At 40.1% G+C, this 16084-nt stretch overlaps 1 protein-coding gene across 1 annotated transcript in view; it reads right to left on the bottom strand.

Moving 5' to 3' along the window:
* LOC122550574 (high affinity choline transporter 1-like) overlaps nucleotides 1-16084 on the bottom strand; it is a 65191-nt gene that overhangs the window by 28383 nt on the left and 20724 nt on the right. The window contains 3 exon segments of the mRNA XM_043691510.2: nucleotides 8082-8230; nucleotides 8321-8476; nucleotides 10996-11109. Coding sequence (XP_043547445.2) covers nucleotides 8082-8230; nucleotides 8321-8476; nucleotides 10996-11109 — 419 coding nt within the window.

Genomic DNA, 16084 nt, shown 5'->3' with positions numbered 1-16084 from the left:
GAGAGAGTGTTTAAGAGAACATCTTCTCTTAAGCTTATCATTTTGGAAAGAGTTTTGCAACTAAATCAATGCTGGATGGTTGAGTTTTGATCGAGGTTTTCAAAACAGCAGAATTTTTTTCTGTTGAGAAAAGTGGTTGTAGCAGTTTGAGAATTTATTAGACTTTTTATGGTGTTAATATGGAAATAGTACAATTTGGCCTATTTGATTTGCCTCATCATATTATTCATCGTGTCATGTGTTCAAATGTTTTGTCGAAATAGGTAGCTATTTGTCTGTAATTGTAGGCAGTCTTGCTTTGAATAAAGAGCAAAGAGCAATACAGCACAGGAACAGACTCTTCGGCCCTCCGAACCTGCACTGACACATTGTATTGTGATTGCATGGTAATATCTATATTCTCAAGTCTGAATATGATGTTTACATAACACGTTACCGCTTTAATCGTGTTAGAGTTGGATGCTCTTCACTTTGAAAGCTTCTGTAACTGTCAATTTGTGTTGTATTCTAATCACACTTTGAACATTTTAAAATGTTCCATAGATTTCCTAATATGCAAAATTCCTGCAAACTATTGAAGCATGGAATCTACGAAAGGGTCGAACTTCAGATTAAAAACAAAGGAGGAAAGAGTAGGAACGAAGGGAAGTTTTGTTAAAATGTTTGGAGGTGGGTAATAGTGTCCCTATTCAGTTCTGAGACTGTTGATGTTCAATTATGAACATCAATGTTTTAGATATAGAGATTGAAGGCATCTTTTTCCTTCATTCTCTGCCATCTCTAGTGACATGAGACAGATGGAGCACTTGCTTCTGTCTGTTTCCACGACTAGTTTCTCCTGCCAGAGGTTGCTAGCCTGCTGCCAGAGGCTATGGCTTGAGATGTGTCACTCGAAATCCAACATGGTTGCCAGGAGACTTTCTTATTTTCACTGCCTATCATGGGCACCTTGGGAGGAATTACAGGTTGATAATCGTCTTTCTTAGTCACATTATGGATGACCTTCTGTGGCCAACAAGGCATGAAGTTGGACTTGAACCCAGATCATCTGGATGCTATGCATTTCATTACACAAACTCTTGCGAGAGAGAATAGATATTGCTAAAATAATTGTTGGTATATAATTATGGGAAACAAGGGAAGTTGCCAGGGAATTATGATAAAATGATGGAATGGGGAAAAAAGTAAAGCTTTTCAAACTTTAAAAATTTGAAACGGTGCATTTTAATTGATAAAACACAAGCTGGGAATTATACTTAGTGGAAAATGTGGGTTATTTAGAAGAGTAGAACATTATGGGGGTTCATATTCACAGAATTTTAAAGCAAAACCTTAAATTTCACATTTAAAAATGTAAAACTGGGCTTTGTTGCAAGAATATACAATATAAGATTCAAGATTTAATTGTAAGAAACCTTTGCAAGAGAACAACTTTTGGGCTCTGCACTATATGAAGCATATGGAGATGACAGAAAAAGTAATAATGAAGTACAAGTAGGATACTCCCTTGTCTGATCTAATAAAAAGAGCTTTTAACATGATTGTTTTAAAATAGAGAAGGTTCCAAATTGTTTTAAAAGCTGTTTAAAATCATGAAGAGATGAGAGAGTACACAGATTGATAGTTGTACAAATATTTGAATGGTTGAAGAATTTACAATAAGAGGATATAGAAGTAAAATCAAATGTAAAAAATTAAGGATTGAGATTAGGCGAATTTTGAAGTTGCAAACTCCATGATCAGAATTGATGATTGAAGCAATTACCCTAACACCTTAATTCTTAACATTTAAGAATTGTTATCTAGATCAATGAAGGAATGGGGAGTAAAGGAAATTGAGGAAAAGGCAGGCAGATCTGGAAGGTAAATATTGAGCAAAAATTTGCCAGGAAACATAGTAATCTTTGGTAATTAACTATAGTGCACAAAGGACATAGGCAATTGTCCATTAGAGAAAAACAGGCAGAAGTGGCTACTGCAGATGCTGGAGATTAGAGTCAAGATGAGAGTGGTGCTGGAAAAGCACAGCAGGTCAGGCAGCATCTGAGGAGCAGGAAAACCGATGTTTCTGGCAAAAGCCCTTCATCAGGAATGTGCTTTTTCAGCATCACTCTCATCTTGACATTAGAGAAAAATGCCTTATTGTAAAGAATAGAGGGGTGCCACTCCGAAAGTGTGGGGCAAGGTAAGACATCAGATCTCCATGAACTTCCACATTTGATACAGAAATTGAACTGGCACCATTTCTATAATACTTAACCACACTTTAGTTGTCTAGTCAAATAGGGAAAATTGATTTTTCTCTAATATTGAAATTTTTATATAACTATGGATAACATTAATAATGAATATTGGGTCTTGGCAATAGTAACAATCCATTTATTAATCTGAAGGACTAGGGCAAAATGGAAAAGGTATAATTAAAGGACATACTGATAAATTGTATGGAGGAAAATTTATGCTATAGCCTCAGATGGATTTTCCCACTTTCATGTGGAAAATAGATAGACTTGCTCCTTTATCGTTATGCAGATCAACATTGGACTTGCACCTGTAATAAGGCTAGCTGAGCAAATTTATTATCACTATAAATTCCCCAACAAAAATTATTAGGTCAATTCACTTGAGAAATGCTCTGTTCCAGTCCTTAGCTAACTGCCTGCTGATACTTCATCTTGTACCATTGTGTTAGCAGTTTTGTCCATGGTGATTTGCCTTTGTATTTCACTGTCAGAAACAGGGCTTCAAGATAGGCCCCAACTCAACCTCAGCTAGAATTGAAATTGAACCCATGCTGTTTGTATTATTTTAAGGTGCTGTCATACGAGCCTTGGTGAGTTATTGCAGTGCATCTTGTTAATAGTACATACTGCCATTGTGCATCTATGGTGAACCTGATTGATGGAATGCCAAGCAGACAGGCTGCTTTGGCCTGAAAGATGTCAAGCTCCTTGTATTGTTAGGGTTGCGTCCAGTTAGGCTTGTGTAAAGTATTCCATAACATACTGATGTGCCTTGTAGTTGGTGGACAGGCTTTGGGAGACAGGAAATGGTTTACTCGACACAGCATTCCTAACCATTGACCTGCTCTTGTAGCCACAGTATTTATATGGCTCGTCCAATTTAGTTTCTAGTCATTGGTAATTCCTAGGCTGTTGGTAGTGGGTATTCAGTAATGTTAATGCCGTTGAATATCAAGGAGTGATGGTTGGATTCTTTCTTGTTTGAACTGGTCATTGCCTAGAGCTTGTGTGGTGTAAGTATTATTTGTCACTTATTAGGGAGAAAGAGAGGACTGCAGATGCTGGAGCTCAGCATCAAACCTGGACAACAGATCTGAGCTAATAAGTGGCAAGAGTCAACAAGTGTGTTGCTGAAAAAGCATAGCCAGTCAGGCAGCATCCGAGGAGCAGGTGAGTCAATGTTTTCTCCTCTCCCGCTGACCCAACCAGTACCCTTACACTTACACACTCACTCGATTGACTGAACTGGTCTTCACCCTCAACAATTTCTCCTTTGAATCCTCCCACTTTCACCAGACCAAAAGGGTAGCCATGGACTCATGGACTAGTATGTGCCTCAGCTATGTCTGCCTCTTTGTTGGGTACATGGAACAGTTCACCTTCCACAGCTACACTGGCACCATTTCCCACCTTTTCCTCTGTTACATCGATGACTGTATCGGCACCACCATGTGTTCCCATGAAGAGGTTGAACAGTTCATCAACTTCACAAACACCTTCCACCCTGATGTCAAGTTCACCTGGACCATCTCGGACACCTCCCTCCCCTTTCTGGACCTCTCCACCTCCATTTCCAGCGACCAACTGAACACGGACATCTACATCAAACCCATTGTCTCCCAAGCTACTGGACTACACCTCAGCCGACCCCATCTCCTGTAAAAATGCTATCCCTTACTCCCAATTCCTCCACCTTCACTGTATCTGCTCCCAGGAGGACCAATTCCACTCCAGAACATCCCAGATGGCCTCATACTTCAAGGACCACAATTTCCCCTCCCACGTGGTCAACAATGCCCTCCAGCTCATCTCTTCAACTTTTTGCACCTCCACCCTTAAAATCCACCCTGCCAACCGCAACAAGGACAGAACACCACCTGGTCCTCACCCTCTACCCTACCAATCTTCAGATCCAATGCATCATCCTCTGCCCTTTCTGCCACCTACAAACAGATCTCACCACCAGAGATATATATTTCCCTCCCCCTCCCAATCTGTGTTCTACAGAGACCATTTCCTCCGTGAATCCCTTGTTAGGTCCACACGCCCCACCACCCTACCAACCACTCCTGGCACCTTCCCTTGCCACCACCAAAGGTGTAAAACCTGTGTCCCACCTACCCCCTCACCTCCATCCAAGACTCAAATGATCCTTCCACTTCTGACAGAAATTTTCCTGCACCTCCACACATGTCATCTACTGTGTCCGTAGCTCCTGATGTGGTCTCTTCTACACCAGGGAGACAGAACACCAAATTGTGGAACATTTTGGAGAACATTCTTTACTCAGCGAGTCGTGAGTTCATTGAATGCCCTGCCAGTAGCAGTGGTGGACTCTCCCTCTTTATGGGCATTTAAACGGGCATTGGATAGGCGGCATGGTGGCACAGTGGTTAGCACTGCTGCCTCACAGCACCAGAGACCCGGGTTCAATTCCCGCCTCAAGCGACTGACTGTGTGGAGTTTGCACGTTCTCCCCGTGTCTGCGTGGTTTCCTCCAGGTGCTCCAGTTTCCTCCCACAGTCCAAAGATGTGCAGGTCAGGTTAATTGGCCATGCTAAAATTGCCCATAGTGTTAGGTAAGGGGTAAATGTAGGGGTCTGGGTGGGTTGCGCTTCGGCGGGTCGGTGTGGACTTGTTGGGCCGAAGGGCCTGTTTCCACACTGTAATGTAATGTAATGTAATGTAATGTAATGTAATGTAATCATTTGGAGGATAATAGGCTAGTGTAGGTTAGGTGGGTTTGGATCGGTGCAACATCGAGGGCCAAAGGGCCTGTACTGTGCTGTATTTTTCTATGTTCTATGTTCTATAACATCTCTGGGACACATGCTCTAAACAGCCCCACTGCCCTGTGCCCGAACACTTTAATTTCCCTTCCCACTCTGCCAAGGAAATGCAAGTCCTGGGCCTCTTCTACCACCAAATTCTAGCCATCTGACACCTGGAGGAAGGGCGCCTCATCTCCCACCTCCAACCATACGGGATCAATGTTGATTTCACTAGTTTCGTCATCTCCCCTACCACCACCTTATCCCAGAACCAACCCCCCAACTTGGCACCACCCTCTTGAATTGACCTACCTGTCCATCTTCCTTCCCACCTATCTGCTCCACCTCCACACCACTCCTGTCACCATCACTACCCACCTTCATCTACTTATCTCATTCCTGGCTATCTTCCCCCAGACACACCCCCTCCCATTTATCTCTCAACCCCCTTGAGCCCCTCTCCCCCAACATTCCTGATGAAGAGTTTATGCTCGAAACGTCAACTCTTCTGCTCCTCGGATGCTGCCTGACCGGTTGTGCTTTTCCAGCACTACACTTTTTGACTCTTGCCACATATTAGCCCAGATCTGATTGTTGTCCAGGTCTTGCTGACAATGGATATTTCAGTATCTGAGGAGTCACAAATGATGTTGAACAATCATCAGGAAACACCCACACTTCTGTTCTTAAGATGAAGGGGATGTCATTGATGAGGTAGCTGGGACACTACCCTGAGGAACACCTACATTAATGCCCTATGGCTGAGATGATTGACTTCCAACAAATTGGAACATCTTTCTTTTGAGCTAGGTATGACTCCAAACTAGCAGCAAGTGTGCACCCCGATTAACTCCAGTTCTGCTATGGCTCCTTGATGCCACACTTGGTCAAATGCTACCTTGATGTCAAGGACTGTTACTCTCTCATCAATTTCAATGTTCAGTTTGTTCGTCCACATTTTGACCAAAGTTGTCATGACATTAGGAGCTGAGTGGCACTGGCAAAACCCAAACTGAGCATCCATAAATAGATTATTGCTGAGTAAGTGCTGCATAATAACACCATTAATGATACTTTCAATTACTTCGCTCTTGCCTGAGACAATGATTGGGACTGTCAAAACTATCAATACATTGCTGAATTAAAACTGTTAACAATGCTCAGTTTTGCAGAATTCCTTTTGGAATAAACCATCGTAAGAATTATGTTGGATCATTGGTTTCCCAAACTATCATTTTCACAATGGGTGCCCCTCAGGTGAGTATCTTGATAGATAGTTCAAACTGTTTGTAGAGTAGAAAAGATTATTTGCACAAGGGATTTATTTAAGTGAAGTACATGTTTTCATGTGGTAATAGGTGAAGGAGTTTGCAACAACATAAACAGCCAGTTTTTTTGTCAATGTCCCTCCTAAGGAATGCCCAAGCTGAATGATTAATGAGTTGACATGGAGAGAAAAGGGTAAAGGCTAGGCGGTGGATTATGACTTGGCACATGTTGTCATGGCAGCTATGAAAAGCTATGGGGATCACTGAGGGCATGGAGTTAGTATGAGGAACCATGGGAGATAGGTAGATGGACACACATTGGTACAGGAGAAATGAGGCACCATGAGGGATAGATACATATGTATTGGTAGGCACAGGAGGTACGAAGACCATGAGAGGTGAGTAGATGGACATTTGCTGGCAGCAGCAGATATGGCTGGCTATGGAAGCCATAGGGCAGAGGGGCATAGGTTCACATGGAGGTTGAGGGGGCCATGGAATGGGAACAGGGTATTAGGTGGAATGATGCCTGGAGAATAACAGTGATGGGATGAAAATATTAGGGTTGTTTTATGCTTTAATCTATATTTTTAAAATTTGAACACTGTGTAGAACACCCGTGCATGTAGGTTTCCATCCACTCCATATAGAGAACAGACAATCTTTTCCTAGATTTCTTGGCCTGACTCACAATCCAGCAAAACTCTCTGGTCTGAAAACATGAAGTGTCAGCATTAGCTTTTTAAGTTAAAAATCACACAACATCAGGTTATAGTCCAACAGGTTTAATTGGAAGCACACTAGCTGTCGGAATGATGCTCCTTCATCAGGTGGTTGTCACCTGATGAAGGAGCGTCGCTCCGAAAGCTAGTGTGCTTCCAATTAAACCTGTTGGACTATAACCTGGTGTTGTGTGATTTTTAACTTTGTACACCCCAGTCCAACACCGGCATCTCCGAATCATTAGTTTTTTAAAGTTGTATTCATTGGACCAGGATTTTGTCTGCCTTTTCATACAAGACCTAGAAATTAAAATTGGGTCTAATCTTTTTGTTGTGCAAATATTCACAGTAATTGACTAAGATTGTTCTGCACAAATTCTGCTTTTAATTTTATCTCCTTGCAAAGGAATAGTCTCAAGGTTAGTCATCCTTCAAATTTATTTTTAAAAGATGAATGATTTTTGCTGGCAGATGATTTTAACTCACTGTTTTTTCAGTGGATTTGAATTGAATTCATGTGATCATGCATAGGATGCCTGTGCACCTGAGAACCTGCAAGCAATTTAATGACATCTTAACATACAAGTGCAACTGGAAGTGACTTGTGTCTCAGTGCGAGAGGTATGGTTTTTTTTATGAATTCAACTCAAACTTTGGAGAATAACAGTTAGCAGTGCTGCCTCACAGCAGCAGGGACCTGGGTTCAGTTCTAGCCTTGGGTGACTGTGTGGAGTTTGCACATTCTCCCTGTGTCTGTGTGGGCTTCCTCCCACAGTCCAATGACATGTAGGTTAAGTGAATTGGCCATGCTAAATTGCCCATAGCGTTAGGTATATTGGTCTGGGAGGATTGATGTGAACTTGTTGGGCTGAATGGCCTGTCTCCACATTGTATGGAACCTAATCAAAATTTGGCTAAGTGCAAACAAAAATAGTTTTTTTTATGTTCATGCTTTTGCAATTCTTTATTTTGTTTGACTTACATTCACCCATAATGAAACTCTGGGGCAACCTTTTTTTAAAAATGTGATACAGTTTCAGAATTTCTGAAATTGGATAATACATAGAAAATACTTACTAGACTGATGATGATAAAAATCATTTGCATTACATCTGTATATGCCACAGAGTAGAGACCACCCAATAATGTGTATATTATAACTACACAAGCTGATATGAGGATTGTCAAATAGGTTTCAATATCCAAAATTACAGTCATTGTAGCACCTATAATAGATATGAATCCTTGTTAGTAAATTATGGAATAATAATTCTGTACAATAATATATATAATTTCAGCAAACTTTTGATATTTACCTAATGCTGCAAGAATAGCAGCTGACCAGAAAATATCTCCTAATATAGCTGGGATCAAAAGGAGGCTACTCATAACTTTACCAAATTTAATCTGCAGTGGGTCCATCATGGTGACGTATTGATTGGTCCTCATTGGTTTTGCAAAGAAAAGGCCACCTACATTAAAAGTAAAACAGCTGTTATATTTATGAGGACAGAAAGTCTATACAATTCTGTTAGTTTTGCCATGATCTGTTTTGCTAATGCCCTCAAAAGTTGACCCAGCCAAACATTGGGACAATTGATGGTACATCTTATGAATAGGGCGCCAATGGTGCAAAACAATGTGTATGGAACTTAAATCTTAATCCTTCCCTGCAAATGACCAACCAAACCCCAGCCACCTATCCAAACCCAGTTATTGATTCTTACACAACATTTTGCATAAAGATTCTAACTTAATTAAACATTTTTAAGAAGGAGAATTGCTCTCTTCAGGTGCCACGCTGTTGGGGTCCATTTTTCTCCTCTATGGTGCAATTTAATCAGCACGAGCGCATCCAGTATCATCTGAGAATAAACAGTGGGAACATATGGTTGAGCTGATCTCTGCTCCTTGCTCTGACTTTTCTTTCTTATTTGATTTAAAAGTGAAAGGAAGCATTCTACGCCCTTACCACTCTCTGCGTAAAGAACCTGCCTCTGACATCTGTCTTAAATCTATCACCCTTGAATTTGTAGATATGCCCCCTGGTACAAGCTGACGTCACCATCCTAGGAAAAAGACTTTCACTGACTACCCTATCTAATCCTCAGATCATCTCGTATGTCTCAAATCCCCTCTTAGCCTTCTTCTTTCCAATGTGAACAGACTCAAGTCTCTGAGCCTTTCCTCATAAGACCTTGCCTCCAGACCAGGCAACATCCTGGTAAATCTCTGCACCTTTTCCAATGCTTCCTCATCCTTCCTGAAATATGGGGACCAGAACTGTACACAATATTCCAAGTGTGGCCGCACCAGCTCTTTGTTTGTGGGAACATGATATTGCGGTTCCGGAACTCAATCCCTCTATGAATGAAACCTAACACACCGTATGCCTTCTTAACAGCAGTATCCACCTGGATGGCAACTTTCAGGGATTTATGTACATGGACTGCAAAATTCCTCTGCACATCCACACTACCAAGAATCTTTCCATTGACCCAGTACTCTGCCTTCCTGTTATCCTTCCCAAAGTGCATCACCTCACATTTAGCTGCATTGAACTCCATTTGCCACCTCTCAGCCCAATTCTGCAGTTTATCCAAGTCCCCCTGCAACCTGTAACATTCTTCCAAACTGTCCACTACTCCACCAACTTTAGTATCATCTGCAAATTTACTAATCCATCCACCTATGCCTGCGTCTAAGTCATTTATAAAAATGACAAACAGCAGTGGTCCCAAAACAGATCCTTGTGGCACATCACTAGTAACCGGACTCCAGACTGAATATTTTCCATCAACCACCACTCGCTGCCTTCTTTCAGAAAGCCAGTTTCTAATCCAAACTGCTAATTCACCCTCAATTCCATGCCTCTGCTTTTTCTCCAACAGCCTACCATGTAGAACCTTATCAAAGGCATTACTGAAGTCTGTGTATACCACGTCAACTGCCCTACCCTCATCTACATGCTTGGTCATCCTCTCAAAAAACTCAATGAGATTTGTGAGACACGACCTGCCTTGACAAAACCATGTTGACTATCTGAAATCAAATTGTTGCTTGCTAGATGATTATAAATCTTATCTCTTATAATTCTTTCCAAAACCTTTCCTACAACAGAAGTAAGGTTCACTAGTCAATAATTACTTGAGTCATCTCTACTGCCCTTCTTGAACAAGGGCACAACATTTGCAATCCTCCAGTCCTCTAGTACTAAACCTGTAGACAATGACAACTCAAATATCAAAGCCAAAGGCTCTGCTATCTCCTCCTTAGCTTCCCAGAGAATCCTCAGATAAATCCCATCTGGCCCAGCGGACTTGTCTACTTTCACTCCTTCTAGAATTGATAACACCTGTTCGTAACTAACCTCGATCCTTTCTAGTCTAATATTTCGTACCTCATTCTTCTCCTTTACAATATTCTCCTTTTCCTGAGTGAAAACTGATGAGAAATGTTCATTTAACACCTCTCCAATCTCTACAGGGTCTACACTCAACTTCCCACTTCTCTCTTTGACTGGCCCTATTCCTACCCTAATTATCCTTTTATTCCTCACATACCCATAAAAGCTTTAGGGTTCTCCTTTATTCTATTTGCCAAAGACTGCTCGTGTCCTCTCTTTGCTCTTCTTAACTTTTCCTGTGGAAAATGTCTGGTCTTCACCAATGTAATCATGGTTATACAGATCATTAACTTACTAATTAGAAGATAAAAGATGAAAGCCTGTGTCCTAATGGTCTGTGGCAAAACATTTTAAAGTGAATACTGTCACTAACTTTGTTAATTATTGGATCATCATTTTTGTATGTGTTTTTGGTATTCAATGGGCTTTGAAGTTTTGTTTCATTTAAACCAATTCATCTTATGAACATGCTCAATAGGTAAATGATACACTTATTTTTGATCAAGAGGGTTGCATCCTTGCTTAAATGTAAATTATCTTGCTGGGTGAGTCTTGCATTGTACCATTTTGTTTTCTAGCTCTTACCTAAAATAAGATTCAAACAATAAGTTATGGGTGCCTGTGCCCAGCTTAGACCACGATGTGGCAGATAAACTATTTCAGCAATTCCATTGATGAAGCCTCCTCCAACCCACGTTGCTGTAATAAGTAAAGATGGAAAGTAAGATTATTTACATGAACTCATTGTAAAATAGCACCATCATTAAAATAGCTAATCCTACATTTGCACATTTCTCAAATTAGCATACATTGACATGTGATATGGCTTAAAATTGTGTTCAGTTTGACTTTCATTGCATTGTTTAAGATGCTTGTGAAAAATTCTTATGATTGTAATTATAAGTTGCTAACCCATTCCAAATCATTATAGAATCATTTTTCCTCCGTTACAACAATACATACACTTTAAATCTTCAGGATGTTCAAAGGTAAGGAAAAGTGCAAGATTAATCTATCTTTCTGTGCATTATGGTTCTTTGTGGACAGTTTAGCAGAAGAATTTGCTTGTTGTACTGTCTTTTTACATAGAACTTTGCTCCAGCTTGACTAAATCTGGTTAGTTCTTCTATCAAATTTATTGTGTGGATGATGAAAATGTGTAGAATCAGGCTCAAATTTATTGTTATTTCCTTTGTTTCAAAAGGGCTAGAGAATCAACAGAGTGCAGGTTCATAGCTCCTTGAAAGTAGAGTTGTAGGTAGATCGGATAGTGTAGAAGGCATTTGGTATGCTTTCCTTTATTGGTCAGAGTATTGAGTACAGGAGTTGGGAGTTGTGGCTGTACAGGACATTGGTTAGGCCACTTTTGGAATATTGTGTGCAGTTCTGGTCTCCTTCCTATTGGAAGGATGTTGTGAAACTTGAAAGGGTTCAGAAAAGATTTACAAGGATGTTGCTAGGTTTAGAGGATTTGAGCTATAGGGAGAAGTTGAGTAAGCTGGGGCTGTTTTCCCTGGAGCGTTGGAGGCTAAGGGGTGACCTTATAAAGGTTTATAAAATAATGAGGAGCATGGATAGGGGTGGGGGAATCCAGAACTAGAGTGCATAAGTTTAGGGTGAGAGGGGAAAGATATCAAAGAGACCTAAGGGGCAACTTTTTCACGCAGAGGGTGGTACTTGAGTGGAATGGGTTGCCAGAGGATGTGGTGGAGGCTCATAAAATTGCAACATTTAAGAGGCATCTGGATAGGTATATGAACAGGCAGGGTTTTGAGGGAAATGGGCCAGGTGCTGGCAGGTGGGACAAGACAGGGTTGGGATATCTGGTCAGCATGGACATGTTGGACCGGAGGGTCTGTTTCCATGCTATACACCTCTTTGACTGTATGACTCTATCTACCTGACAATGTGAAATACTATCTAGATGTGCACTGTTCACAAAAAATGGGCAAATTCCAATCTGACCAACAGCATAATTTCAAATTATTCTTGATCTTCAGCTAAGTGATGGAAAGAGGCATTAACAGTGCTGTCAAAGGGTAATTCTTCACTAATAGCCTACTCACCAATACTTAATTTGGGCTCTGTCAGGCTTACTTGGTTCCAGACCTTATTATACAGACCTATTATGCATTGGAACAAAGTACTGAATTCTAGAATTGAATTGTGAGTGAGAAATTAATTTTAAAAAGACACTTGTGACAGAAGGTGCAATCACTTAGCTTGACATATATTTCAAACATTCTTCATCCATATTTTTAGTATGGAAACAATTTTCCTTGCTGCAAAAATGTTTATATAGTGAGAATTTCAGCAAGAGTTTATGTTCTAATTTACAATAATTTGAGGATGCTATAAGGTTACTCATTGTTTTTGCTTTTCATGAACTGTTTTCCAGAAAGATTGAATGTTGGGTTTTGACATAAAAAGATGAAATTCATCATTACTGTTATTCCCTTTCAACATAACATACAGAATGAAGATGAATTTGCAGGAATTTCCTAGGTTGTGGAGGCATGAAAACATTGAAGTTACAGAATAATTTACAAAGATGGGTACAGTTGAGCTCATTTAACATGACTATTTCATTCTTTATGGAAAATCCCTTTTACATGGCAAGTAACTATTTTACTTCTTGCCTCTAATCCCACCTCAACCCTATGTAATTGAAATTTGTATGCATCTATTTGTAACTCCAAACTTAACTACTGCAATGCATTTTAGCTGCTGTACAAATACCATTCAAAGGTGTGATATTATTATGGATTTGTCACAGTCTTTGCAGATTCTTGAAGATTGGACACAAGATCAACTATTCTAATCTACTACCAGTTGCAATGAGAGCATATTGTTCTTCAGGATTATGTCCTTTTTTTTGCAGAAAGGAAAATGCACAATTTGCATGACTGCAAAAATTTAGAGAAGACTTTGGTTCTGCCAGTAAAGTCTAGACAAAATTGGAAATCTGTAACATCCCTAATTGGAAAATAAAATGTCAGGTGGTGCAGGTACACTTTTTAAACCGCCTTTCCTATGCTGTGGCAATTTTGGAAAATATATGTTTCTGTGAATGAATCACGAGGTCACACATCTTTGGTCAAATGTATCTGAGAATCCCCCACCTTCCAGCTTTGAACGGCTTTTGGAGAACTCTTACCAGGTGAGAATTTGCAAGATTCACACTGCAGCCCTATAGGAAAAGGTACTTTTCTGTTGTTCAGGGAGGATCCAGGAGAGATCTTCATTTGATCAGAGGTTCCCTTGCTCCACCAAAGATTTTAAAGTTTTTAGTTAGTTCTTCCATAACCTTCACTATACCAGTGAAGTAGTGCCAACTATGTCAAAAATTTCCAGTGAACTGCAATGTGCTAGCCTCACAGATGTAAATTATGATGTTTCCATAATTTAGGATGAGGTGCATTTGGCCAGACTGTTTTCATGCTATCACATTAGATGAATGGCCTTACGTGAATTTCAAGTTCCTTTATCAATCCCTTACTCCCAACAGTTTTTCACACAATAAGTACCAACAGAGTTCCTGTGCTGACTTCAATATTTGTTTCAAACCTTTTGATATATGATGTTTCCACAACAAATGCTTTTCTCAGCTTCTGGATGCCAGTATAAACATGAGTGATGTTCAGCTTTAGAGAGGTTCAGAATTGAAGTGCCATTGGATAAGTTATATTTGTTCTATAATAATAGACATATGAAATAGTTAAGAGGAGTTTTGATTGGTGTTAATCATATAAAAGCAAAATATTGCAGATAGGGAAATCTGAAACAAATACAATTCTGCTATGAAAAGTTCTGAAGAAGTCATAATCATCCTGAAAACATTAACTCTGTTTCTCTCTCCACAGACGCTGCCAGATTTTTGAGTTTCTCCAGCACTCTCTGTGCTTGTTTCAGGATTCTGGATCATACTTTCCAGACTTTGTTTAGCTATCTGTGTCAGAGGGATTTTGTAGAAAGAATGAAATGGGTGAAGCAGAGGAGAGGGGTCAAATGCTCATAGAACTGTTGAGTTCCTGGAATTATTCAGTAGGTAACTCATGTTGGACAAATATAATGTGGACAGTTTCAGTTACCAAGAGTAAGGTGATTGAGAACAACTTGGCATTAATGAGGAGAAATGGAAGCAGAGAATTGAAGCTATGGAGAAAGTTATAGTCATGGTATTGACTAAGAGTGTTGAAAAATGCATTTCCCCACTGGCACTACATTGAAAAGCATCGTAGATTGGATTGAAACACTTCTGGAAAAAGAAACAGAGTAGCCAAAAGTCATGCTTCATAGAGGAGTCAATGAATTGAATAGAATTTTATTTAATGACATGCAAAATGAGTTTCAGATGTTAGACACGTACATGAGAAAAGGAACTCAAGGATGATAGCCCTCTGATTGTTTTCCATGCCTGATGCTGGAAATCTGAAATAGAAACAGAAAATGCTGAAAATGTTCAGCAAGGGTATCTTAATCTAATCTCAGCGATGGTGACCCATAAAACACGATCATCCATTGTTGTAAAAATCCATCTGTATCACAAATGTTCTTTAGATAAGTGAGATCAGTTCTCCTTACCGGAACTTTTGTACATGTAATTGCGGAATCAGAGTAATATGGTTGACTTTAAAATGCCCTATGAAATGGCCGAGCAAGACACTCCATTCAAGAGAAATTTAGAATGGGTAAATGTTGCCCAGCATACTATAATAGAATAATGATAGAAAAATGTCAGGTTGCATCTCAGAAATTGGCTTCCAAATGTGACACTGATTCAAATTCAAGATTTTAAGTTTGAGAAACTCTTAAACGGTAGAATATCTTGCCAATTAGAGCTAGTGGAAGATGGCCAGGTCAATTAGGAGATACATTTATAATACATTCCTCATGATAAGCAACTTTGACGAAGTCAGTTGTCGTGAGGGAGAAATCTGTGGTGTGTGTCAAAATTTTTGACTGTACTGGAGGGATGTGAGATGTCACAGGAAACTGGAGGCCTGACACCTTTAGCAGGGATACCCTGCATTTCATCAATACCCAAGAGGGAAACAATAAAAATGGGCTCAATGTTTGGGCTCCCAAAATCCGGATTCAAGAAAAAAAAACCTGGGGCTGGGTCCATGTCAATTTAAGTTTTAAACAATCATCAAGGCTTTGGAATGATGGACCAGAAATCCCTGTAGCTTTCCAATTAAAACTAGCTTAAAAATTTAGGAACTTGTCAAGGTTGAAGTTTAATTTTTTTAAGAGATGTAGAGATCTCTCATCTTCAGAGAAAGATCAGCTCAGGGAACATAGGTAGAAAGTGGGAGACTTTCAAGACTGCCTCAAGGCATCACGATGAGCATAAGAGAGACAAGAGTGCAAAGGGGAATTTCACTACTTGAAAATGGGGTGGCTCTGGTTCTGTAGTAAGAAGGAGCAGTTAACTTGGATCAGAAATGACACTGCTTTGCACTCCAGAGGTCAAGGAGCCATTGGCAAGGTGCCAAGGACACATCCAAAACACAATCAATGCCACCCTCTCAGTAAAACGGTCATTAAAATGAACACTGGGTGTCTGAGGGTGCAGATCCAGTGCCTTGTCTAGCTGAATGTGTCAATATGCAACACACTTGCAAGAGTCTCAATTTCTGTGGTGATCTTTGAGTTCTTCATAACATGGCCC

Source organism: Chiloscyllium plagiosum, unplaced genomic scaffold (assembly GCF_037043375.1).
Source record: "Chiloscyllium plagiosum isolate Xiang-an unplaced genomic scaffold, Cpla_swu_hap1 HiC_scaffold_6, whole genome shotgun sequence".
NCBI lineage: Eukaryota > Metazoa > Chordata > Chondrichthyes > Orectolobiformes > Hemiscylliidae > Chiloscyllium > Chiloscyllium plagiosum.
The sequence above is the reverse complement of the archived record's forward strand: the minus strand, read 5'-3'. Positions and strand labels throughout refer to the sequence as shown.